The sequence below is a fragment of the Pteropus alecto genome, unplaced genomic scaffold (genome assembly GCF_000325575.1).
Source record: "Pteropus alecto unplaced genomic scaffold, ASM32557v1 scaffold160, whole genome shotgun sequence".
Lineage (NCBI taxonomy): Eukaryota > Metazoa > Chordata > Mammalia > Chiroptera > Pteropodidae > Pteropus > Pteropus alecto.
This window is the reverse complement of record NW_006429864.1, coordinates 488,251-515,495: the sequence shown is the minus strand read 5'-3', so window position 1 is coordinate 515,495 and position 27,245 is coordinate 488,251. Positions and strand designations below refer to the sequence as shown.

The 27,245-nt window shown below is 45.3% G+C and overlaps 2 protein-coding genes across 4 annotated transcripts in view; both read left to right on the top strand.

Annotated features, from left to right (window-relative positions):
- The first annotated feature begins 900 nt into the window (after window positions 1-900).
- SMIM7 (small integral membrane protein 7) lies at window positions 901-8,617 on the top strand. Of its 2 annotated transcripts, XR_001516602.2 has the most exons (6): window positions 901-1,016; window positions 1,098-1,139; window positions 1,587-1,639; window positions 3,556-3,646; window positions 7,516-7,657; window positions 7,960-8,617. XR_001516602.2 is itself a non-coding variant. In XM_015586974.2 (5 exons), exons 1-5 carry the CDS (start codon window positions 991-993, stop codon window positions 7,529-7,531), a joined length of 228 nt encoding a protein of 75 aa, XP_015442460.1. In that variant the 5' UTR covers window positions 901-990; the 3' UTR covers window positions 7,532-7,954. The 2 variants fall into 2 exon arrangements, 1 of the variants encoding a protein (XP_015442460.1); XM_015586974.2 differs by lacking the exon at window positions 7,960-8,617 and having other exon boundaries at window positions 7,516-7,954.
- Window positions 8,618-21,922: 13,305 nt separating this feature from the next.
- Window positions 21,923-27,245, top strand: part of MED26 (mediator complex subunit 26) — a 43,689-nt gene continuing 38,366 nt past the window's right edge. Inside the window, exon 1 of one of the 2 annotated variants that reach the window (XM_006904256.3) lies at window positions 21,923-22,266. In XM_006904256.3, coding sequence (XP_006904318.1) covers window positions 22,195-22,266 — 72 coding nt within the window. In that variant the 5' untranslated portion in view covers window positions 21,923-22,194. The other variant, XM_025043778.1, reaches the window with a different exon arrangement.

Here is a 27,245-nt window from a genome sequence, read left to right as displayed (position 1 = left end):
GCTGGACCCGCCCCCGCCCGCCAGGCCCCGCCCCCAACCCGGCCCAGCCGGAGAGGAGGGGCGACAGCTGTCCTGGGGCCGTCCGGTCCCATGGAGCCCAGCTGGTCTGGTGCCCCTTACTGTTTCTCCTCTAGGCCATCACGACCCCTATTCAGCCCAGCGAGGCGGAGTGCTGGCCTCTGTGAATCAATCAGACCGGGAACCTTGGGGGAACTTGGGAGAAGGGGTTCCTCAAGCACGGCGTCCACCCAGGTAGAATCGATCAGTCAAGACCCGATCCAGATGAGGCTCGATGAGGACCCACGTTCTCTGTGGAGCCCTCGGATCGGGACCTCCCTCCACTGTGGGGCCTGATCAGTGGTGAATCCCATCCTCCCGTATCCCAGGGTTCCCTTCGGTCAGGACCCGGTTCTTTATGCAGCTGTCATGACCCCAGTCCTCCGTGTGGCTCCGTAAGTAATGACTTCCATCCCCCGCGGGGACCCCGTCCTCTGAAGGCACTGCTTGGTGAGGACCCCCGGTCTCCAGCAATGGAGATCCCCAGGAGGACTCTTCCCAATCAGTCAGGGCGTCCATGACCTGGAGAGCCCACTGCGTCAGGACACATTACCCTATTCAGCTCAGAGGTCAGGGGGCCCCATCTCTTCAAAAGCCCCATCCGAGACTCCTGCCAAGAAGGAAAAGACACTGCGCTAATTCTCCAGCGCGCGGGTTTTCTCGCGCATGCGCGACATGCCTCCAATGAGTGACCTAGTCTCGCCTCCAGATGACACCGCCTCTAGATGATGTCACACGCTCGCCCCGCCCTTCTCCACTACACCCTGGGCCTCCCCTAAGGGGGCGGGCCTGCAGAGGGCGGGACCCCGACTGCTTTAGCTTTCGATTGGCTCAACTCTAACTAGCACTGCTTCGTGATTGGTCGACTCATGCCCCTCCCCCTTCTCTCCGGGGCTTCCGCTTCCGATTCTGACCGACGCTAGGGCCGTAACGATGATCGGAGACATCCTGCTGTTCGGGTAATTAGGGGGACTAGAGACTGGGCGAGATGGCCCGACGGGGCGGGGGACGACCCAGGTAACTGCATTCTTCCCCCACAGGACGCTGCTTATGAACGCCGGGGCGGTGCTCAACTTTAAGCTGTAAGTAGGCCGCGTCGCACCGCAGCTCCACCCGGGACCCTTGGCCCCGCCCCCGCGAGCGTGAGCCCGCCCCACGCTGTGGGTTCCACTCGCGAGTTCTAGCTTGCCCTCTGGCCCCGCCTCCAGTCTGATCCTTGCGGGTGGGAGTCTCCGCGCTACCACGACTTAAAATCCTTACTCTCCGTTCCCTGGTCGTACCTCGAAGAGCCTCAGGCTTATTCCCCAAGAAACTCTTCCCCTTAACCTGGACCACCCTCTCCACCGGGTCAGTGGCTGTGAATGGTGGGGCAGGTATGGACCTAGAGAGGTTCCTTGAACCGCCTGAGGTCACACAGCAAGTCAGCGGTAAGGCTAGAGCTGAAGCTGAGTGTCTGGCCTTTTGAGGTCAGGGGACTGAGCGGCCCTTGTGTCCCATCGAAAGTGGACACTGACTGCTTCTCTTCGTAGGAAAAAGAAGGATACACAGGGCTTTGGGGAAGAGTCCAGGGAGCCTGGCACAGGTAAGGCCTTTCTGGACTCTGGAATTGGTCCATTTCAGAGAGAACAGTTCTTTTCTCACCAAGTTCTACCCTAGTTTTCTTTATAATTGTGTTTGTGTGTGTGAGAATGAGATGGGCCTGAGGATGTGCTGTTCCTTCTGCCCACATCCGTCACCCATTTCTTTCGCCTGCCAGACCTCCCGCATAGGTCAGCACTCATGTCACATCTTACAGTTACAATTTTCCTTTACCTATGCTGTCATCTGGCTAATGTCTTCCCTTAACACTTGACCTTAAGCTCTGGAGAAGAGGCTCTAGCTTGTTTTGGCTCAGTCCTGCTGTGTGATTGCTTGTTTAGTATTTATGCTCCCTGTCAGCTCCTTCAAGCAGGGAACCCTGTCTTTTTCCTCCCTATGTCCCCTGCGCTGGGCTCCTGCCTAGAATGAGTGATCCTCAGTCAGTATCTGTTGATGGCAGAAGAGTCTGTTTATGTGATTCTGGGCTCAGAGAAGGGCCTGGCCAAGCAATGCCTTTCATACATCCTGGAGACATACTTGTCTCTGACATTTGCAGCAAAATTGGCATTGTGTGCTGGGCCAGTTCTTACGCAGGCTTTGCTGCACATAGCTAACCCAAGGGGTGGATAATACCGGACTCATGGAAACCACATTGAGACTGTACACTGATCTCATACTAGGGTGGTACAGCAGTACGAGGTGGCTGTCATGTTGGGTTGCTGTGAAAATTTCTGAGCTCCTGCCCGGTATTCCATACTTACTGGACAGCTGTGCTCTCTAGATGACACTTTCGGTAGCACCCTTGTAGATCACCTAACCTGGACCAGTTCATTTCATTCCAGAGGCCTGGTGGGGGAAAGAGGGTCTAGGGAAGTGCTCTACTCAAAACTCCAGAGGAAGTTTCTGGAACCCAGGTCTCTGGAGTCTGAACATACCAAATTGCCTTCTCTTGAAGTGGTTTCTGTTCCTTGGTAGCAGAGAGTACTAGAGTAAGTTGTCACCAAAGCAGAACTCCTGTTTTACTTGTCCAAATTAGTATGCTTTTAGTTGCCAAAACAAAACCCAGCTCAAAGTAGTTAAAGCAAATCGAAACATCCAACGGCACAGTTGAGCCTCAAATACAGCACACCTGTATTCAAGGATCAAAGCAGCCCTCCAGCATGTGACTGTATCCAGCTATATTTTTGCCTTCTGGGTTAGTTTTACTGTCAGAGACAGCCCTAGAGCAAGGCTTAGAACATTCTTCTGTGAAGGGTCAGGTTGTAAATATTTTTGACTTTGTGGGCCGTGCTGTCTCTGGTGTAAAATTCAACTCTGCTGTTGTTTGAAAGCAGCCATGGGCAATATGTAAATGAATGGACATGACTATGTTGTAATAAAACTTGATTTATAGACATTGAAATTTGAATTTCATGTAATTTTTGCACCTTACCAAATACTCTTGATTTTTTTTTTTTAAACCATTAAGAAATATGAAAAACATTCTTAGCTCCTGGGCCATACAGAGACAGGTGGCAGGAGCTGGTTTTAGCCTCTAGGCCATAGTTTGCCAACCCCTTCCCTAGAAGACTTGGCTTGCATCTTCCCAGCCCAGCCAGCCTGACAGAAAACAGTAGTTGGGGCAAAAGTTCGAGGGCTGACTCTTCATTGGGCAGACTTGGTTCATGTGCCCCTCTCTGAGCCAGATAGAGGCTGGGGGTTTCAGAGGCTGGGGGTTTGGTGCTCTCCCAGGATTGGTCAGTGGCTGCCACAGCCTGAGTGCTGAGAGTAGGAGAACAGAAGGGACCCAAAGGAAATGCTGCACTGCCACTGGAATGGGGGGGAGGGGCAGTGGGTACGGGTGGGCAGAGGCTGCAGAAGCACCTGCAGCTCTGACAGCAGAAATGTTAGTGCTTGTAAACATGCTTTCTGACTTTCCAGGTGACAACATCCGGGAGTTCTTGCTGAGCCTCAGGTACTTCCGAATCTTCATTGCCCTGTGGAACGTCTTCATGATGTTCTGCATGATCGTGTAAGTCAGGCCCGCCCATCCCCTTCATTGTCCTTATCCTCTGTGTCATTCTTGAGAATGACCCACCTGATGGTCACTCTGTGTTTTCTTAGTCTGCACTTTGGTGTCACACTTTCTGCTGTCAAAATAAGAACTCTCCAAGCTATAGAGGAAACTGGGGTCTACAGGGGTTAAGCTACATCATAGCGTTCCAGGCCGGCGTTTTCCAAGTCCTGGCTGTGCCTGGTGTGTCACCAGGGGCTGCCAAGAGATGCCTTCCCTGGTCACCTCTCCTCAGCTCTTCTGTGCTTAGTGGATAGTTGGCATCTATCAAGGTAAAAATATCGCTTGAACAGCCATTGTGCTGCTGGGTCCTGTTTCTGCCCTGCTGGAAGCCAGCAGAAGAAAACAGACTTTATTTCTGTTTTCATGCTCTTTTTCATTTTCTTATTAGGCTAATAAAATCCAGTCAGGTTGGTTTTCCTTCCAGTGTCAGGGCTATAATTCCTATACTGCTGTTAGTGAGTTGCGAGACTCAGAGAGTAAACAGATTCACGGTTAAAACAATGGGAGATTCTGGAATTCTCAGCCATACTGGGCGCATCCCATATGCTTCCCCGAAAAAGGACGAGAAAGAAAAGTTGGCTGCCCTGAGTAGCTGAGATGCTGAATTTGGGATTGCTTGATGGTCCCTGTGCCAGACCTATGGCTGTTTGAGATGTTTCCAGTGCTCAGGAGATCAGGACAGGGGAAACTGTTTTCGAAACTGTTTTAGAGCCTGGAATGAGGACCATGGTGGATGCCCAGAGGCCCTTTTTGGAAGCTTGGGTGAGGCCTGCTTAGGTACAAAGTGGGATCTTAAAGAAAAAATCAGTTGTGAGGTGGCAAGAGGCGGAAGTCTCCCAGTTTAGGACACAGTCAGGGGGAGGCTCTGAGAAAGTACCATTTAAATAAATCAACAACAGGAGGCCCAGTTTGCAGAGTTGGGGAGAGAGCACCAGAAGCAACATGTACAAAGGTCCTGAGGCAAGGAAGAACTTGGTGGGGTATTTTTTCGTCATTCTGTTCTTTTCTGTCAATCAGCTTTATCATCCTCTCTTGCCTGACTAGCTTCCTTCATCTTCTGGCCTGTGAGCAGAATGGTAGCTTCAGGCTCCGTGACCTCCCAGCTTAGCCCAAGGCTAGCTTAGTCAATAGCCCAGTGTCCCGATTTTGTTTCCTGGGAGCAAAATCTTATTGACTTAGCTAGGTATCACCCACTTCTAGTTGGATTAGGGGTTCCTGATCCAGCCTAAACACTTAGGTCAGGGGTCAGCAAACCACAGCTCATGGGCTATGTCTCCCTGCTCTCTGTTTTTATGAATAAAGTTTTATTGTCATACAGCTGAACTCACATCTGTGACTGCTTTTGCACTACAGTGGTTAGGGCATTCTGACAGAGACAACCTGGCCCACAGAGCCCGAACTACTTACTGTGTGCCTTTTAGAAAGAGTGTGCTGACTCCTGACCTAGGCCAGCTCTTACTGCAGAAGCCATGAATGAGGGAAGATTCCAGAAACAGGTGTCAGGGAGGCAGTGAAGGTCTTTCTCGAGATATTAAAACACTGGAAATCACCTAAATGTCGAAGAACAGGGGAAGAGTCAGATAACTTAAAGGACACTTATAAGACCAACTGTCACAACGCCATCACTGATGATATGCCAGAAGTTTATATCTACAATGAGGAATGTTTTGAGAGTAAAGAAGGCTGATGTCACCTGTATGCACATTTCTAGCTTCAGTTGTGACTTGCACATGGTAAACATTGACTAAATGCCGAGCGAGTGCCCAAAGTCTGTAAAACACTGGTGAAGGAGTTGGAAGGATCTACTCCAGACTGTCCATGGAGGGGACTATAGCAGAGCTGGAGGGATGGGTTCCTATTCCCTGCACCCACTTCTGTATTGTTTGAGCTGGACTACTATGGAAATTTTAAAAAGTCATGAAAAACTTGAAATATGGGAGAAACATGCCTGAATGTTTAGGGACCAAGGGTACTGATATCTGCACCTTACTTTGAAACGTATCTAAAATAAGGTAGACAATTAAATAGGTAGATACCCAGTAAAGCAGTATTAATGGCATAATGTATGTAGGTGTTCTTTTAACTCTTCTGTATATTGAAATCTTCAAAACAATACTGGGAGGAAGATAGAAAACAAGAGTGTCAAACCACAGAGAAGGATTAATAAGTAAAAAGTGGAAGTTGGTCTTCATTATTTTGTAATATATTCACAGGGTTGTGCAACCATCACCACAATTTAATTCTAGAATATTTTAACCACCCCGAAGGGAAATCCCATACTCTTTTAGCAGTCACTCCCTCCCCACAGCCTCTGGCAACCACTGATCTACTTTCTGCCTCTATGGATTTGTCTATTCTGGACATTTCATATAAATGGAATCATACACCATGTGGCCTTTTGTGTCTCCCTCCTTTCACTCAGCGTAATGTCTTCTGGTTTTTTCCATGTTATAGCTTGAATCAGGACTTCATTTCTTTCTATAGCTGAATAATCATCCATTGTATGGATATGCCACAGTTTGTTTATCCACTCATCAGTTGATGGATATTTGAGATATTTCCATTTTTTGGTTATTATGAATAGTGCTGATACGAACATGCGTGTACAAGTTTTTATGCAGACTTAAGTTTTCATTTCTCTTTGTTATAGACCCAGGAGTGAAATTGCTGGGTCATATATGGTAACTCTATATTTATCCTTTTAAGGAAATGCCAGAATATTTTTCAAAGTAGCTGCAGCTTTACGTTCTCACCAGCAGGGTGTTATGGTTCCAATTTCCCCACATCCTTGCCAACTCTTGTTATTGTCATTCTTTTTTGATTATAGCCATCCTAGTGAATGTGAAGATTGATTTCCATTTCCCTCATGATTAATGATGTTGAACATCTTTCATGTCCTTATCGGTCATTTGGATATCTTTGGAGAAATGTCTATTCGTCCATTTTTTAATTGGATTATTACCGAGTTGTAAGAGTTCTTTTTATACTCTGGATACCAATCCCTTATCAGATACATAATTTGCAAGTATGTTTTCCCATTTTGTGGGTTGTCTTTTCACTTTCTTGATGGTGTCATTTAGAGCATAGAGTGTTTTAATTTTGATGAAGTCCAATGTATCTATTTTTTGTCACTTGTGCTTTTTTACTGTTACAGCTAAGGTATCATTACTTAACCCAAGGTCCCAAAGATGAAGCCTAAATTTTAATTTTAATAGGTCTATGATCCATTTTGAGTTAGTTTTTGTATATGGTGTGAGGTAGAAATTTAACTTCATTCTTTTGCATGTGGCGATCCAGTTGTTCCTGTACCAGCTGCTATTTTTTAAAATAATCCTTTTTATCTTGGAAAGCATTTAGGTTTATAAAATGTTGCAGAGACAATACAGAGAACTTCTCTATATATCTTTTTAACAGCTCTGTGGTTTTCCCCAGTAGGCCCGTTTCATAACTTACAGACCCATTCCCAAACTTCATGGACATTTATCCAGTTTCCAGGCCTTTCCTATTCTAGAATTTTTTTCAGTTTACTCAAAGATCTTTTTGATATGAAAGTCACCCACTGACTTGTAGTAATAGAGAATGGGTGAAAATAAAATGTTACAGATTCATATGAAGTAGATAATTTTAAAAGAGTTACAGTTTTTTAAGTGTATAGTTAGGTAGTGTTAAGTATATTCACAGTGTTGTGTGACAGAAGTTACTTAGAAAACCAGAAAATAGTATAAAATAATCTTAATAAAAACAACTGAAAATATTTTCTAAAAATGTTTTCAGAGTGACAGCTTCCCATCTTCACAGACATTTCTACCTTCTGACTTTTCCAGGTTGTTTGGCTCCTGAGCCCCAGATACCAAACCAGGAACATACCTCCCCAGGTGCTGAGTCTCACTTCCTCCATTTCTGATGACTTCAAGAATATTATTTGACCAGCAAACCGGTGACCTTTCCAGAAAGCCCAAGCTTGCGGTGGGTGGAAAAAAGTGTTCGCCAAGATGCACACGGTTTCCCGGCCACGTCACTGTTTTCTTTTCAGAGATATTTTCATGTTGGTTTCTGCATTGAAATGCTGTCTACTTAATGTGTTTCATGAGGGTTTATGTAAGGGGCTGTGATAACTACTTTCCCCATAGAAAAGAGAACACATCTCGATCGTTTCATTAGATTGGAATCCCTCTTCCACCAAGCTTTACTAGAACCATGTTTCTGAATATTTCTTGGTTTATTTTCAATAACCTTTTTTTTTTTTTTTTTTGGTTTGAATTATACAGATTTTTAGAAACCATTTATATCCAGGGATCTGAAGCAGAAAGTTGGCTTTAAGTTTGATGCAGCCTCTTTATTGGACTGTGTTTGTGAATAACGAAGTTCGTTGTTGCTGGATCTGCATCCAAGTTTCTTCCACATCCCAGTGGCTCTGCTTGGCCACTCAGTGCAGCCAAGGTCATCCCCAGGACTTAAAGGGTGACGTGTTACTGGTTCCCACAGAAGAGAAGTGCAGAACAATTGGCAGGGGCAGGCAGGGGTCTCATGAGAAATTTTGCCTTGCCTTAAAAGCCCTCTGTTAGAGTAACTTTTGAGGCCATTAGTTGTACAATTTTTAGAGTGAGAGTGATTCATGTGGTGATATTGAGACTCAGTTCTGAAAGCTTAGGTTTTGGGGTCTGCTTTACAAGTTCGTAATTTCAGGGTTGAAAAACAATGAGCCTCATTTGAGCAGTTTGCACAGAAGCTTCTTTGAAAGAAAATCCTGACTTAATTGCCAAAATGAACTGCTGGTGGTTGGCACCTGGATCCCACAGGTGTTTGATTTGTTTGTTGTGTTTTTTGAAATCCTGACTTGTAGATAAACCTGGTGGGAGGAAAAAATAAACATGCAGGCTTTTAGAATTAAAAAACATTGAAAATAAAGCTCATTTCCAAAAAGGACCCTTTGTTTATACATTTTTTAACCAAGAAGTTGACTTCCAACTTGAGTGTTTCAGATTCGCTGTGGGAAACACCTAGGATTCATATCAGAGACTCAAAAAGTCAGAAATAATGTTCCCTTTTGGATTTTGCTCAGTAAATGTTGGGCAGGGATTGGGTGAATATGATTTTGACTTGGCTGCTCCTGGAAGAATTGAAAAAGCCTGTGGTAATGGTGGGATTTCGCTAGACCAGGGTCAAGTCCACTTGTACTCCTGCTCAGCTAACGTCACTCTACTTCGCTGCTTTTATAGTGTATTCCCTTGTCAAATCTGGCCGAGCATCACTCCCTGGTTTGTAAGTAGCAGGGAACATAGCTTCTGAGTCGACCTTCGTCCAGGTCTGTGTTCTTACAGCAAGAACGGACGAGCCAAGATCTTGGCTGGTCATTCATTCTTCAAGGCGTCTGAATGGTGTGAGGAAACTTCTGCCTTATTCAGACCTGTGCTGAAGTTTCAATGAAGCAAGGCATTTGTTCCAGGAATGAATCTTTCTTGGAAAAGAGAATGGTGTCATTGAGATTTTGTTTCAATAACTGTATTTTTCTCCAGAGAACTATTATCTCATTGTTAACTTCTTATAAGCAGGGTAGCTTTTGGGGATGAGTATCAGAGGCTGCTATAAAAATTGCATCTCGTGGATCTTCAGGAAGCTTTTTAAGAACCCTCGCTGGCACCAAAGCTTATCAGAGTTTGAATTTGGGGTATATAGGGTCCCAAAGCATTTAAGTGCCCATATTCAGTATCAGTTAGACATGGTTTCAAGTCTCATCTCTGTTCCTTGCTGGGGGCATTTTGGCTGATTGCTTCCCCTCTCTAAGCCACAGGTTCCATATCTCTAAAAGGGACTTGAAACTCATGTCTGCCTGGGGTTTTAAGATTCAGTGAACTTGAATTTGGGCTTTGTGCTTGACCAAATGGTAATTGCCCAGTAATCACTCGATACCTGTGGGTATCCTCACTGCCCATTTTCTCTCTCCTTGTCTTGATTCATTCAGTCTACACCTGTACCATGAAAGGGAGATCACAACATTTTTAAAAACTGGAAACAGTTTCAGCATGGGAAACCTTTTCCCATCTTCCCGTCCCTTTTCCAGCGTTTTCCTTATGCCTGCCGGGATATGGACCTAATGCATAGTTCTGATAGTGGGTAAGGCAGTTCTGGTTCTGCTGTTTTCATTTCAGCGTACTTCCTTCATATTTTCTGGGCTGCCAGAAAGGCTTCATAGTTCTCATTTTTAATTACTGTGCAGATTCAATAAATCTCTTGTTAATCTAGGCCTTCTCACTTGGTACGTACTTTGTCCACTGTTATAAATGTCACTGCTGTCACCAGTGTTATGACCTTTTCTGGCTTCCTTCATTGGTACTTCTGGGAGCACTCGTGAAGGCTATATCATTGTGTACCACCATTATAGCTTTAGTGGCTTTCGTTCATTTTGTTTTATTTTCTTATTACCAATGCATGCTCATTGTAGAAAAATGATAAAATACAGCTTAGCTCTAAAGGAAAAAGCCGCTTGTTGTCACACTCTCCTAGAGAGCAATACCCGAGGTACACATCCTTCCAACTCTTACTCTGTGAATGGGCATTAGGTGTGGTACGTGTGTGTTTTTCTTTATACAAATGGTATCTTTGTATCTTCTAGCCTGCTTTTCTCATCTGATAACATGACCATGTATTCATATATTTTTTTCCTATTTTACTATTCTTAATAACTGCAAATAAGGCATTGTGAATGTATTAATTTAACTAGGCCCCAACTGATGGAGACTTGAGTTGTTTCCAGTTTTGGTCTATTTTAAATAACACTGCAGCGAATATCTCAGTATATCATCCCTAATGGCTTTTGGGGTTCACTTTTCAAAAGAGATCCACCTTGACAGCTTTATGCTAAAAACCCCAAAGAAAAATGCATCTTGGAAAACTTATGTCCTTGTTTTATTTATTTATTGTTCGCCCATTTATTTGTACATAGGTACGTATATTTATACATGCAAACATACATACCAGAGAACTTGGTTCTAGATCACTGTCGACTTTGACCAGGAATGGTATTAGGCTTCTTCCATTTGTTTAAGCTGTGAATAAGGACCAGGTTTACAACTCCACCCAGATAAGTGTTTCTTTGTGCAAGTGACAGCAATTGATGCCACACCAGATGGTTTTCCATGCTGGCCCAGAGAATCTTAACCACCATCTAATTAATAAGTGCCCACTACTGCTTTCCCTGGAGCATGTTACATGGAGTCCCTGCAGAGGTGAGAAGCCACACATGGAGAAGGCCTCAGTTTGCAGCACCTGTCCTGGCTGCAAACTTTGAGGTTTATATTGTACCACTCCCATTGGGGGTTCATACCAGAAACCTCTTTTTGTTTTTTCTATTCTTGCCATCTTGAGAATGGAACATGTCCCTCCTTTTGTGGGTTTTTCATTGCACGTCATTTCCAGCTGCCCTAGAGCAGAGTTGGAAACCATTGACCCTGGCCTGTGCCTGTTTTTGTAAATAAAGTTTTATTGGCACCCAGCCACACCTCTTTGAGAATGCGTTGTCTAGGGCTGCTTTGGCCGCCTTCCTGCTACAACGGAAGAGTTGGTGATAGACCATCTGGCCTGCTGAAAATATCGCCAATCTGGCCCATTTATAAGACCAATTTGCTGGCCCCTGAGCTAGAGGATGGTGGAGAATCTCAAGGTGCCCCTTTTCCCAGCCACTCAGGTGGAATCATTGTGTGCCTTGTGGTCTGGATTTTAATAAAGACATTTGCAGATATGTTTTTCAAACTTGCTGGAAATTGAGCCAGCCATTTTCAGGTGACGTGGTTAATAGACCAAAACTTGATTTTTTCTCTGGATAGTTAGGGGCGAGGTTCCTCCTGGACTCCTTGCGATCCCCTGAGCAGCAGTGCGATGTGCTAATGAGATTGGGTCTCCTCTGAAGTGTTTAGATCTGAAAAGCCAACGAGACAATCATTAGTGAAGCATTTTCCTTCCATTTCAACTGTTTCATTATCTCCTTTACCAAATTTGAGTTTATGAAATATTGACAAACCTCCTGATGTTTTCCTGTATTAATGAAAGACATATGTTGTTTGTGCATAAAGCAAAAGGCCTGCTGTTTTTTAAAAAACAGACCTTGGGGGTTTGTTTTCACCATTCCCTTGATTTTCATTATGCAAAGAAAAGCACTTGATAGGCTTCAAGCCCCTCTCTGGCACTTGAGCATTCTTGGAAGTGAGTTTGTTACTAGCAAGCATTCCTGGATGAGAAATTGGGCCAAAGGGTCTGTAGCAAGTAGGAAATTCAAAGTCCACATTTTTCAACAAGAAAATGGTAAGAATTAGTTCAACTTGTGCCTCCATGGCTTTCTTTTTTATTTGAATTAGACTAGGGGTCGGCAAATTGCTGCCCACATCTGGCTGCCGTCCACCTTGTCACTGCCCATGAAAGAGAATGGCCTTTACCTTTTTAAATGGTTGGAAAAAAAATCAAGATAATGAAAGGACATTCAAGTTTCTTTGTCCATACATAAAGTTTTATTGGAACACTGCCATGCCCAATCATTTATATATCATCAGTGGCTGCTTTCGAACTGCAGGAACAGAATTGAGTCCTTGCAACAGAAACTGTCTAGCCTACAAAACAACATGTTTACCCTTGCCAGCCCCTGGACTAGACAATTAAAAAAAAGACATGAGTGGGTCCTGTTCATCTGTGTTTAGTTAACATCATTGTCATGGCCGTTAGTGGTAAATGTGGGCCACCAGAGTATTGACAGTGCTGGGGGAGTTGAAAAAGTTATTTTAGGGGGAATAAACTTCAATGCATCCAATAAGAGTTTATTATGTGAATCGGGGAAAAGTGGAAACGAGGATTGTGGCAGAAAGGAAGATGGAGGTCTGGGCCTGACCTGGGCTCTTTTGCTTATAGAGTGCAGTGTAAAGTAGTGTGTTGGCCTTTCTGTGCCTCCATGTCCTCATCCGTGACATGTGGACAGTTAAGAAGAAAGCCTTGACATGTGACAATAACCTGCCAGACAGAGGGCAGGCACTCAATAAGTGATGTTTTCATCGGTGTCATTACTTTTATTAAAAGACATCCTTGACAAATTTTTATGAGGCTTAAATGAGATGATGTCTCAGTTCTGGCTGCTATAACAAAATGTCACAGATTGGGTGGCTTAAATAACGGGCATTTATTTTCTCACAATTCCGGAGGTTGAAGTCCAAGATTAAGGTACTGGCAGGGTTGAGATGAGGGCTTTCTCCTTGGCTTGTAGACAGCCACCTTCTTACTGTGTCCTCATGTGGCCCTTTCTCTGTGTACATTGCTGGTGTCTCTCATGAGGATACCAGCCATATTGGATGAGGGGCCCACCCCATTTAACCTTAGTTACCTCTTTAAAGACCTTGTCTCCAAATATAGTCAAATTTTGAGAGGACACAGTTCAGTCCATAACAGATGGTCAAGGGTCTGGCCTATAGTAGTTACTCGGCAGCTGTTAGTTCATCTCCTTGGCTAATAGAATGCTTTGAGACATTAGAAACGTTTGAAAACTCCATGTAGTCTAGGAAAGCTGACCCTGAGAACTGCTATGAAGGGATTTTGCCTCCTGAAGTTCCATAGTAAAGTATTTGAAAGTGAATGCTCGCTTCCACCCCTGCATCTCAGACTTTTATAGCCCCATGAATCCCCTGAGAGCCTTGACGAAGTGTGGATTTGACCTAGCAGTTTGGGGGTGCAGGCTGCAATTCTGAATTTTTAACCAGCTCCCAGGGATTGTCCATGCTGCTGGTCCTGGGGTCATACATTGAGTCATGAGTCACAATGGAATCACACTTTGAAGCACGCAGGGATTGTCCATGCTGCTGGTCCTGGGGTCATACTTTGAGTCATGAATCACACTTTGAAGCACAATGGCCTATGCTTTTCGTTAAATAGCCACTGGCTACATGTGGCTATTTCATTTTCCATCTCAATTAACTAAAACCCCAGTCCTTCAGTCATAGTAGCCACATTTCAAGTACACTTCATTGTAGAAAGCTCTAACTGGGCAGCGTTGCATTTAAAAGAGAGGGTATAAGCCTTTTTAGTTAAGGGCCTGTGTTAGTTTCCCTGGGACAGCTATAACAAATGACCACAAACTTCACAGCTTAAAACAGCACAGATTTATTATCTTACGGATCTGGAGGCCAGAAGTCGAAAATGGATGTCACTAGGCTATAGACCAGGTGTTGGCAGAGCTAGTTCTTTCTGGAGGCTCTAGAAATCTGTTTCCTTGCCTTTTGCAGTTTTAGAGGCAGCCTGCATCCTCGGTTCATGGGCCCTTCCTCCCTGGTCCAAGTAGGTGGCGCATGCCCCGCATATAGTAGGTCCTCACTGCTGGGGCCTGTCCCAAAGCCCAGGTGCCAGAGCCAGTTCCAACTTTAGAACTTTTACCGCTTTCTAGCTGTATGTCTTGCATGCAACAAGACGCCCCAAGGCATCTGGGCTAGCACGCGCTCATCAGAGTGATATTTCTATTGCAAAACCTCTGACGTTCACTTAAAGTTGGACAAGCAAAAACTGTAAACAAGCAAACTTTGCCACCAAACCAGTTTGCTACAAACTTAAGGGAAGACATAGATTTCAGAGCTTGGGGTTACTGGAATGAATGGTGGAGTAGGATTGTGGGCCTGTGCTTTGAGTCCCTGTCCTGTCTCATTGGGGAGTTGCCCCTCCTCTTTGGGCATCAGTTTCTTCATCTGTGACAGAGATGGCTTGGTACCAGGTACTCACCAGGACTTGATTCTCCTTCATCTCTCTAGCCTACAATGTGTTTGTAGGAAATACATTCTGGAGCATGTTCCCTGTCATGTTGCTTCCTGTTTTGTGGTACAATTCTATGCTTGTGTTTCTGAGAAGTTCCATTGGCTGGTTGGGGGTCATTCATTGTGGCTTCTGTCTGCTTGCGTCTCCCCATTGTTTTTTGACACCTGCCCCTTGTCCTTTGTCTGCTCCTTGGGGAAATGGCTTGTACCTGATTGGGTTCGTGTGTTTCTCTGCAAATCTAGGATCCCCGAGGTCTGGGTTCAGATTAGATTAGAGGCTATTATTTTGCTTAGTGCAGTTTTATATTCTTTCAATTACTCTCATGAAGCAAAGAAACAAACTCAGTAACTGTTCTAATTCTCTAGTGAATGATTTTGATAAACATTTTATTTAAGAAATGGCTTGTACCTGATTGGGTTCGTGTGTTTCTCTGCAAATCTAGGATCCCCGAGGTCTGGGTTCAGATTAGATTAGAGGCTATTATTTTGCTTAGTGCAGTTTTATATTCTTTCAATTACTCTCATGAAGCAAAGAAACAAACTCAGTAACTGTTCTAATTCTCTAGTGAATGATTTTGATAAACATTTAAGTGTCTACAGAAATAAGATCTTTTTTTCAGAAAAGGAGTGAGGATAAACTATAAATCTGTCACCTGCCAAAAATCCAGCCACATGAATTTGGTGAGGTCACTCCTCTGAAGAGGAAGGACTAGATTACTTAGTTAGATAGTTAGGTGAACAGTGTGATAGGAGTGGAGAAAACTTACTTATGGATTATGAGAAATAAGGCTCACCAGAAACATGGCAGCGCATGTGTATAGCACATATCAGAGTGTGGAATCTGTGTAATGGGTGGTGGACCTTGTAAGAGGTCCTTGCAAGACCAAGGGCTTAGGCAGGGGACAGGAAAATTCAAACCCTGTGTCAGAAATTCCTGCCTGGAACAGAAAAGGCTCATCCTGGATAAAAGCCACAATAAATTTATAGTTTATCCTATAGTTCCTTTACCGAGGGGAAAAAAATAATGATCTTATTTCTGTAGACAGTTAAATAAAATATTTGTCAAAATCATTCACTATAGAGAATTAGAACAGTTACTGATTTTGTTTTTTCGCTTCATGAGAGCAATTGAGAGAATATAAAACTACACTAAGCAAAATAATAGCCTTTAATCTAATCTAACAATCAGATCATCACAACAAAATAACCTAATCACCTGGAGATAATGCAATCACGTGGCGGCCGATTAAATAATCTAATCACTGAAACATTCTAAACTGGTGATTAGATTACTTGAACAGTTCAAATAGATTACACAACAATATTTTAGCAAGTTTTTTGAAGTGTTTTTTAAAAAGGAAATAAAGCAAGAAGAATAATTTTATGACTACATACCAACCAGACAGACAAATCAAGTTTATAATTTCCAAAGTATATTACCTGGTTGTCTTCTGAAGAATTAAATATAAATTAAAAGGAGATGGATACAAGTGTGCCTATAGCTCCTAGAAAAGGCATGGACAGCAGTGGAAATGTGGAATCAAAAGAGAGATTGATGATTTTTTTCCTTTGTGTGTGAGAGAGAGATTATGTGTGCTGGGCTATTTTCATATATGATTATTCTTATTCTGTGCTTCACTGTAGAGAAGAGTTAAAGATTTTTAAAAAAGCAATCTGGATGCATGTATATAACAGATTGGAGGAGAAAAAATCAGTAGATGAGAGGATTGAGGCAGGGCATGGGTTCAAAGGAGGACAGGAACACAGGGGATGCATGGCCAAAAACAAAACATAAGGCAGGAAGGGTGCAGGAGTTAAGTAGCTGTGAACAATTCAGAATCAGATTTGGCCTGGAATCCAAGCAGCGCTGTTAGGGCCTAAGTGGCTGTGGTTGAGTCTCCTCACTCTTCAACCTAAGGCTCCTTATGTGTCATTTGAGATTTCAGTAGCAACTGTGTTTCAGCTAGTGCTGCTTAACAAGTGACCCCAATATAAATGGCTTAAAACATCTATATAGTTATAGATCTGGTGGCAGGAAATTGGAAAAGGTACCTGTTTGGCACCTCAGCCAGGATGGCCCAGCTGGCTGGGGTTAGGCGAGTGGGGCTCAGCATTCTTTGTCACCGGGTTTCTTTTCTCCTATGTGGAGGCCTTGGGCCTCTCCCTCTTACCATGTGGCCCTCCAGCATGGTCATCAAATTCTGACATGGCAGTTCAGTGCTCCCAGTACTGTGAAGGCAGGTGCTGCCAGGCGGCCACCTCCTTTGTTTTTTAACAGCTTTATTGAGATATGTTCACATACAGTTCACCTATTTAAAGTATATGATTCAGTGGTTTTTGATATATTTGCAGTTATACAATCATCACTGCAATCTAATTTCCAGAACATTTTTATGACCTCCCCCAAAAGAAACCCTGTACCCATTAGTACTCAATTTGAGTTCTTTCCCACCCACCCCTGGTAACCACCAATTTACTTTCTATCTCTACGGATTTGCCTGTTCTGGACATTTCATATAAATGGAATCATACGAGATGTGGCCTTTTGTCTTTGGCTTCTTTCATTATGTTTTCGTGCATGTGGTAGCGTGTGTCAGTGCTTCATTCCTTTTTATGGCTGAGGAATATTCTATTGTATAGATGTACACTTTGTTTATTCACTTATCTCTTGATGGGCATTTGGTGTTTGCACCTTGCACCTATTATGAATAGTTCTCTTGTGAACAGTTACCTGGACTAGTCTGTGTGTCAGTTTTCTTTGGGATAGTCATAGGAGTGGAATTCTGGGGTGCTGTGGTAACTGCCAGGCCTCCTTAAAGTTTTAGCCTGGATGGGGAGAGTGTGGCTTCTGCTGCATCCTTTAGGCTATAGCGAGTTGCAGGTCCCACCCAGAGTCAAGGGGTCGACACAGGGCAAACTGTCCAGAGGACTTTATCAGGGTCCTCACGTAAAGCCCTCAGTGAGGAATCTGACTTGTAGTAGGTACTCAACAAATGTTACTCCCTGTAGTTATTCTTTGTCATTATTATTACTAAGAATAATACAAAACTAGGGCAGTAGGGAAAACAAATTGTTAGGATTTATATTGACATCCATCAGTTGGCATGATAGCAAATCCATCTTCAGGATTTGGGAGATTATGGGCACACTTGAGCTTAGCATTATCTGAGTCAGAAGGTGAGAACTAGAGGCTACTAGAGGTCAGAATAACCCTGGCACTGGATGAGATGACCAGAAGGCACTACATGCTCATTCTAGAAAATGTGGAACTGCAGGCAAAAATATCAAAAGAAGAATCATCTGTCATTCTCTCAGAGACAACTACTGTAATATTTTGGTTTCTTTCCTTCCAGTATTTTTTCTATGCATCATGCACATAAATATTTAATAAAACTAAATCTATATATTTAATAATACATTTATAAATATATACTTATATTTATAAATATAAATATATTTTTAATATATACTTAATAAAATTAAGATAATGTATATAGTTTACATGTTGCATTTTATCACTTAATATTAAGTTGGGAACATTTTTTATGTTTTTTAATACTGAGTTGTAATGGCTATATTCTCTGTATTTATTTTCCAAGTTTAATCTACAGTAATACACAGCTTGGTGAATTTCTACATGTGCATGCACCTATATAAGTCCACTACTCCAGTTGGAGTTATGGAATCCTGTGGTCTCTCCCAGTCCATAACCTTCTCATTTTCACTAATTGACCCCCAATTTATTTATGTAGTCCCCTATTACTGGACACTTAGGTTGCTTCCACTCTTTTGCCCTTATAAACGATGCTGCTGTGAACTCCATCACTACATACATGTTGGTCTGCTTCTGATTGCTTCCTTTGGATACATTTCTGGAAGTTTTGAAACCCTAGGTCAGAGGTTATGAACAGCTGAAATGCTGCCTCCTTGTCGAACATCTTTTCTGGTCCTCCTGTCCCAAATTCCTCCCCATCCCCATCCCTTGGGGCTCCTGCACCTTGTGCGGACAGTACAATTAGAGTATTTTATTAATGGGCCCCCAACCCAATTCCAGTGTTTGGCTTCAAAACTAGATCCTCAGGAGCAGACTTTATTCATCTTTGTATCTCCCTACTTGGAGGCCCAATAAAAAGTGAGTTGTCCCATCTATCTTTGAAGCCCTTCCTAAAAGCAGGGCATTTCAGGGACTTTTCAAAACCAGTTGGACTTGATTATGCTTTTAGAGTAAACGGGACTTGCTACAAAGCCAAGCAGAACTCTGAAACCCATCTCTAGATAATTCTGAAATTGTCGATCTGTTGAATGAATTAATATGAGAAAGTTTTTATTTTAATTTCTACCAGACTGTTAATTTCTACCAGAGCAAACATATGGGTCAAAACTGGGTGGTGGATTTGCTCACATTTGTTTTTCCTGTTAATCACTGGAGCCCTCACATACACTATTGGTGTAAGTCCAGTAATTTCCTCTAAATTGCCCACCTCCCAGGGGTTTGTGTGGAAAAGGGCACAGCTGCTTTCACGTCAAGAATGAGTCTGCCCACTGTGTTTCTGCTGTTGCCCCTTGCCACCAGGTGATGTCACTTTTGAAGACTTGTCCTGTGTAGTTCTGGGAGTCAGCCTGCTCATAGCTGCCTTCTGTGATGCCCCTTGCTTGTTTAGCAAGGGAGGAGGAGTCCACTCCTCCTGCCAAGATAGCCTGGGCATACTCTGCACTCAGGCTCCTGAAACTACCTTCTCTGCCACTTTCATGGCAAAAGCAAGCCACGGACTCAGAGCCACTTCCTCTCCCTAATCATTGGAGTCCATCTCGCCAAGGGATGAGGTAGCTTTCCAAGGCATTCCAAACACAAAAGATCTTGTCCTCTCTAGACAGTGGACCTAGGGCAGGGGTCCCCAACCCTTGGGTTGTGGACCGGTACCAGTCCATGGCCTGTTAGGAACCAGGCCACACAGCATTAGGTGAGTGGCAGGTGAGTGGTAGATGAGTGAGTGAAGCTTCATCTGTTTTTGCAGCCACTCCTCAGCACTAGCATCACCGCGTCAGCTCCATCTCAGATCAGGCATTAGATTCTCATAGGATCACCTGTCCCTGGTGCCAAAAAGGTTGGGGACTGCTGACCTAGGGCACTCTGTACCTAAGTAATTTAAGGAACAGATCATTGGGGAAGAACCATTACACCATGAGGATTTACTTTGAGCCTGACCTTTGCATGACATTTCAAGTATCTTCTTCAAAGCAGAAAGTTGACTAGGTGAACTGCAATATCTATCATGGACCTAAGAGAAGCTGCTTATATTTTCAAGACTCCCATTCAGTGGCGCTCTTTCTTTACCATGACAAACATATTTTGTATATACAGTAAGCCCTCAGTGTTGTCAATAGGTTCTGTGGCTTAAAGCAAAACAACATGTAAGACCAGTTTTAGCATAGGCTAATTGATACAAACAAGAGTTAAGTTTCTATGGCATCTCATTGTTATAAGGAAAATATTTTATTACAACGTAATTTGAGGACCTACTGTATGTTAAATGTGGAATAAAACTATATAGCTGTGTGTGTCTATGTGCATCCTCCTATAGCAAGTATTTACAAGATGTAATATTTTTTTCATTAACTATTGAGCCCCTACTGTGTGCCAGGTCTGTGGAACTGAACTATGTGTGTCTGTGTATACAGCTACTGTGTATCTGTTTGATAAGCATTTTTCTATCTCCACGAGGACACAGTTGCATCAGTGCCCTTGTGGAACTCAGTCATCTTAATGTTTCCTTAGTTTAAAAAGAGCAGGTAAGTTGCGTGTTTTCCAGAATTTTCTTAGATAACCTGAACCATGCAAAACAAATTGCATATTTCTGTATAACCTTTGATTTAAAAAATAGGATATTGGACATATAGTTAGAAATTTAAAAGAGAGGCAAGGCCAGATTATACTTGGGAGAGAGCTTATTTTGCTTATCTAAAGTGAGATAATATCTCCAAGTGGGCAGGATTCCAACTTGGACCATATACACAAAGTACCTCATTCTAAGAAAGAGAGTGACTAAAGAAGTATTTTGCCTGTGTTTATTTTCTCCTACAAGTGTGATGTAAAACTTTTCACATGTGCAGAAGCAAAAAGCCACAAACACGTGGGGAAACAGCCGTTTTTGCAAATAAAAATGCTTCCCAGAAGCATGACAAATGAAAGACTAACAGGTGTAGTGCAGATCCAAGGCGGACATGTGGTTCTCATCAGCTGCCTCTCCCGTTTTAAACCTTAGTCTTCCTGTAACAACGCAAAGTTTTTTTCTCCTGCGGCTGTGGCTAATAATCCACTCAAGCCCGCCTTTCCACCCCTTTTCTCATAACAGTATTTCTAACAGAGCTTCCAGAGAGGAGAGAGCAATGAATGAAGGCAGTAACGGGGGAGGAGGTGGGAGATGGGATGGGGGGGAGCCCTTAGACTTGACATTAGCAATTCTGGGTTTGACCTATAACTCTGGGTGACTTTGGGTCTCAGTTTCCTCTGAGAAATGTTTGGTTCAGAGAACGAGGGTTTCAGTTTTCCAGCCTCTCTACGCCAAGCAGGGTGTAAGGGTCTTTTTAAACCAGTGGTTCTCAATGGGGGTGACTGTGCCTGCCAGGGGACATCTGGCAATGACTAGAAACATTTTTGGTTGTGTCCACTAGAAGAGAGGGTGCTACTGGCATCTAGACCAGGGATCCTGCTACAATGAACAGGACAGCCCCAAATGTCACTGGGGCACAGGTTTGCAACCTTGGAGTCGGCTCACGGACTATCTTGGGGCTTTCCCAGCTGGGATGGCGGCTCTTCTGAGAGGCGCTTCGTGGTCTTCTGTTTTCGGGACTCGGGCCAGCGAGTCGGGGCAGACTCCCGCCCGCTGGAGTGGAGAGGGACGGAGCGTCCCTTGGCACGCCTCGGTTAAACCCTGACGCGCGCAGCATCACAACGTGGACATCTGTCTCCCTCACCCCAAGAACGCCGAGCAAGGGGCTGAGAGGAACCCTAGGCTCGGAAAACTTGGCAGCTTCTCCCTCCCGCGACCCCCGGGACCTGTCAGCGCGGTGGAAGCTTCCCCCGCTCACCGAGGAGGGGTCCTGCGCCTCCCACCCCCCCAATCCCCCGCGTTGAGGCGGCGCCCGCAGCGTTGAGTCCAAGGACTCCGCGCGCACCGCGCATTTCCGTGGGGAACGTCAGCCCCTGACCTAGGCAGGGGCGGGGCCTCCAGGCGGCGACCGTTGCCCCGCCCAACCGCCGCCCAACGGCTCCCTAGGGCCGGTGGTGGGGCCAGACTGCGCGGTGGGTGAGTGCGCCTGTGCGCGCGTGCGTAGAGGCGCGGGGCGTGGCCCGCACGTGGCCCCGCCCAGGTCCGGCGTCTCCGGCCGCCCCATCTCCCAACCTCCTCAGCGTGGCGCCGACGCTGCGTGCGGCGCGGGTTACCCAGAGTGCTCCGCGCCGGGGCAGCTCACTAGAGTTTGGTTCTCGAGGCGGCGGCAGCAGCGGCTGCGGCTCCGGCGGCTCCTCCTCCTCCGGTGGCGGCGGCGCCCCGGGCCCGAGCCCAGGCTCCGGCTCCCCTCTCTGCCACCCCGCGCGGCCCCTCCTTCCCTGGCGCCGCGGGGAACATGAGGCTCCGCTCCCAGAGGCCGGCGAGTGAGTGACCCCCGTCCCCCGCCTCAGCCTGCCTGCCCGCTGGCCCGGCCGCTCCCCCCCGCCTCGCCCAGGCAATGACAGCGGCTCCGGCGTCTCCGCAGCAGATCAGGGACCGGCTGCTGCAGGCCATCGACCCCCAGAGCAACGTAAGTACCCGCCGCGCGGGCCGGGACCGAGGCCTCGTGGGCCCGGGACCCTCCCCCTTCCAATGCCCCTCACTCTCAGGGCTCCCGGAGACCCGCCCGGGGCCCACCACTCCCCGAGGGCCGCTGCCATCCCGGCCTCTCGTCCCCCGGGCCCGGACCAGGGTAGGTCGGGCAAACCGGCGGCGCTCGGTACGTGAGGCCGAGGCTTCCGTGCGGCCTGGGCGGAGGGAGCAGACGGGAGTTGATGCCAGAGCTTTTTCTTCCCTCCCGCTCCAGCTCTACGACCCCTGCTGCTCCTGACGGAGCTTATCCGCCTCGCCCTTCCCCCGAGACCCGAGACCCCCCGGGAAGCCCTCCTGGCGCGGGGGAGGGGAGGGAGAAAGGCTCTGGAGCAACTGGTGTCCGGAGTTGACTCGGGGAGCCGGTGCTGCCCGTTTCTTGGCTTTCTGGGTGATCAGGGAAGTCCTCCTCTCTTCTCCTGGCTGGAAGCACCTTGGCTTTGGAGAGAAACCCCAGCCTGTTTTTCCCCTAGCCAGGTGCCCAGGGTGTGCGGAGAGGCCCCCTTGGTTCTGCGAGTGGACATACCTTTGCCGGATCCCTTTTGGGGTCGTTGCGGACGGAAGATGATCTTGGGGAGGGTGGGATCCTTCATGTTGCCTTTCTGGGCCTAACTGCCCATTGCGTCTCTAACCAAGCCAGAGCCCCGCTTTGTGGTAGGGAATTAGAGGTGATTGTTATCTCTCTCGCTCCCCCAAAAGCTCTGTTTTAGCTGACCCTTCCCCCCACCTGAGGGTTCTAGCCTGGTGGTCTGTGACCTAGATGGTCAGAGTTAACCCCAGGGTGTCACTCTCTCAGATAACCCTCTACAGAGGTTTCTGCACTGCTCCCTTTCGTGGGTGTAGGGGAAGACTTATCGTGTTTTCATATATTCTCCAAGGGTTTGTCGGCGATAGGGGTCATTTTCCCCTGTGGCAGGAGCAGGTTGAGCAGTAGGAAGATGGCATCCAGGTATGAAGCGAGCCCCTGCATTTGCTAGGAGACAAGGAAGTGGCCATCGAGGTCACTTTTTAACATGTTGGGAATGGAAGGAAAAATCGTCTTTAGCAATTTTGGTAGAAATTGAGGAGTTATGATCTTTGTGAGGCTCTGATTTCTGTATCATAAGTAATTCTCTTATCCTGGTTTTCAGGCCCCATTAAGATTGACTTGTTGGAAATTGCCTTTAACAAATATTGTATACATTTTCGTTAGGATTTTGGGGGCGGAGTAGGCACAAGCTATATAAAACCTCCCACAATTTTTGCAGTAACTGGTGCCGCTGCAATTCTTAAGACTGAAATATTAAAGGATAAAGCAAGTAACATGAAAAATGTAGCCTTGATGATTTTTGCATCTTTTGTTGAGTCAGAGTGCAATTCTTGAATTCCACATGCTTGCTTGTCTTCAGGAAAATCTGAGAGTAGTTGAGATTTTAGCACTGATCCTTAATGCCACCTAGGAGAGCTTTGGGATCAGAAGGTGCTTTGACAGGTAGTCATGATGTTATAGATTAGATGGGCAGCGACCTCAGGGGTTCCAGTGTTGTGTAAGGCTCTATTCTAGAGGGTTCTTAGGAATAGAGGAGGGAGAGGAGGAAGAGAGGCTGACCAGAAGCAGGAGGAGGGAACAAATCTCGGCTTCATGTATCCTGGCATGTGCAAAAACATTACATTCATATGTGTCCATGGCTGTGTTATGTGGCATGGAATTCACGTTTCATGTGGCTTGCTTTGGAACTCTAGTGATAAGTGTGCATAGAGTCCTACTAACATAAGTGTGGTAGAATTAGGAAATTGTCGCTTTGAATATGAACGATAAGGAAAGTGCCTCCTTTAAATGCTGCCTTTGTTGGTGTCCATGAACATTGTTAATAGCCATTTGACTGGAGTGTGGCTTGGAACAAACCTCATACAGAAATTCAGAGCTGTGGCAGAATAGGGTGCTGGTAGAGAAGGTGCATCCAGAAGGCTGCAGTTTCTCACGATTCACTTGGGCCCAGGTGAGAGCAAGGTGGCTCCAACAAGCCATTGCTGCTGCTCAGCTACTCTTTGCTGCTTTGCCCAATTATGCACTCCACTTCTTGGTAGTTAGTTGACACATATTTAAGATGCTCATGGAAAAAAAAATGGGGACAGAGTTGAAGAGCCAACACTAAAATTAATCCTCTTCTGAGAGAAGCGACAGAGAATTGTGTCATGTAATGCTTACCTTATGGATATGCAATTATGATTAATAAACAGCTTTTACTTGAAAAGTCAATGTCAGACAGCTGACCTAATAATATCCACAAGTATTTGAAAAGTTGGGGAAGTAACAAAGTAACATTTACTAACCATTTTCTTGACAAAGGAGTTCTTAAGAGAAAAGTTGTTTTTTTGCTCTAAATTCTAGCCTCTGGAGTATTTGAATTTCTATAGCAGCAAGCTCTGAGTTAATTTCTGCCAACTCAGTGCTGAAGTAAATCCTGGACACTCCTTTTTAGAAAACAACTAACAGTTTTTCAGAAGTCAAAGTCTTACTCTTCTCATGGTGTGTGTCAGCCCAGAGTGGAGAAAATGTTTCTGAAGTGCAGTGTGCACATTTGTTGCAGCTCAATCTTGGTTCATTATGGATAAAGTTGAGGGCGCTGTCTCTCTCGCCCAGAAATCAGTCAGTCCACCCCAGCACAGTCTCTTCAACAAGTGATTAGGTTCTCATTTGTATGGGGCACTCCTCGTTTCACAGAAGTTTGGGCTTTGTCTTCCTGACCAGAACGTAGGCTTGGTGAGCACTGTCTGTTTCTCATCTTCTCTCTCTAGAGCAGAAGCATTAAGCCTACCTTCTAAGTACTGATTAATCCGATACCCCTAGAATCTTTCTTGGACCTAGACTAAGGAGCTACATTTGAACCTCCTTTTACCCAAAGGGTGAAAAACAAAAAGCCCTTTCGTGATGGCTGTAGGCTTCGGAATTCAGTCGTAGAATAGTCTAATGCAGAACTCTGTAGAGCCGTGAGGAACACGAATGTTCCTCTGGCGTCTGAGAAAAGGTATGACTGAGGTGGTGGAGCGGGTATTGACTGCATCCCCATGACAAGTTGAATAACAGCACAAGGCAGGCCTTGCTCAAGGCAGGAGAGTCCCTATGTTCAGAGCAGAGAGAGGCCAGAGAAGACACTGCTGGGAAGAGGGACTTGATCTCGCCCTGGATAGCAATGTAAATGCCTTCCCTAGGTCAGCCTCTCCAGCAAGAAACCTCAGAAACTACTTTCTTCCTCGCAGATCTGCAGACATCAGGTGCCAAGGGAAGGTGACCAAGGGGCTTCTGAAGAGAGACACATGCAAAGGGGTAATTTTCCCACCTAGGAATTTGAAAGTTAAGGCACTGCTTAGCTTTGCTGGATTTCTCACCTGCAAAGTGGGACTAGGAACTGGAGTTCATGCCCCGTGAAGCTCCTTCCCGATCCAGAGCTTGGTTATGGAAGGGGCAGCTGAGGCTAACATGTATTGTTCTAGAACTTTTTTCCTTTTATTGCAATGTGCAATAAAATAACAAAACTCTACACAGAGATACACACTTCAATAACTTCGTGCAGCACTTTGTCAGCATCACCTGTTTTCCTCCCAGTGGCCCTGTAAGGGAGGTGGGCTGGTCTCCTCTTGCTGCACAGTGACAGGTGCTGCTTAGTGAGTATCTCCTGTGGCCAGGAGAGGACAAGATACTTTTGTTTTTTACTGACTTCTTATTAGGTGACTGCCCCAACGTTAGAGACTTACCCAAAGTTTTTAAGTGACATGCTTTCAGCTCTAAATACCACTGCACTGCTCTCAAAGATGGAGGGATGGCTTCTGAAGAGGCCTAAGAGGCCAGTGTCTTTGAGCTGGTTAAAAAAGGTGTGGGAACCTCTTCTATCCCTCGCAAGGTTATTTGTGATTCTCAATTGGGCTAGATTTACCTGTGATTGATCTAACATGTTGACAGTATTAGGTGGCCTGTCCTGGAAGCATCTTAAGGTTTCTGTCAGGGACAGAATCCTGTGCCAGACTACACTGTGGTGTGGCAGCTGTCAGCTGACATGGAACTTTTCATGAGTCTTGTATTCCAGTTTTGTTTTCTGCTTCCAGATTACAGCAATTTGATGTTAACTTAAAACACCACTGATCTTGCTGGAAAGAGGACTCAAAAATTGTAAAATGGAACACTGTTAATTCTGATTCTTTCCGGCATATTAGAGGATATGAAATCTAAACATGTCTCTGCCTGATGACGCTGTTGCCCAAATTCAGTGTCATTCCTATCTTTGCTCTTTATACTGTGGCCAGGGTCCGTGAGGAGAGCAGCGTTTTATGACTGTGGGAAATAGGTAGGTAACAAGTGTCTATTGTGAAGCAGGTCTGTATCCTTGTTGTGACTTTCTCTGAGAAGAAGGTAGACTTCACATTCAATCTTCACAGAGGTCTCTGGGCAGTCTTTAATCTGAGTATGCTGTCCTGGCAGGAAGTCACAGAGGCCTGGAAGACTGTCCAAGATCAGCTGTGGGAAGGGGCTTTTGTCCTTATACAGTTTTAAAAAGTCACCATAGTCACCTGGCCTCCTGGGGTCAAGATGCAGCTGTGTGTGGCAGGACACACCACAAGGGTGTCACGCTCAGGGTTAGATGAAGGAGGTGGGCTGTACTCGCCTGTGCCTTGATTTTTGTGTCCGTGTCGGAATCTTCTCAGATGGAGCTCCAGTGTTAAACTGGAGAACCAGGCCCCAGCCTGACCTCTAGGTTGACTGTAGCCCTGTGTGTGTGTGTGTGTGTGTGTGTGTGTTGGCGGGGGGTGGGGGGACTGCCCAACCCTCCACTGTAAATTGCCTTCTAGAAGCTGGAGGCTTTGTCTCTGTCAGTAGAATTTGCGCCTTTTTTTTTTTTCTTTAATGCCTGGTAGTGGGCTGTCCTGAGTTTACGTGGTTCTTTG

Coding starts and splice junctions, on each gene's coding strand:
- SMIM7 (XM_015586974.2), top strand. CDS start 991: ATGATCGGAGACATCCTGCTGTTCGG. Junction 1,017..1,097: donor GGAGACATCCTGCTGTTCGG/GTAATTAGGGGG, acceptor CTTCCCCCACAG/GACGCTGCTTATGAACGCCG. Junction 1,140..1,586: donor GCGGTGCTCAACTTTAAGCT/GTAAGTAGGCCG, acceptor TTCTCTTCGTAG/GAAAAAGAAGGATACACAGG.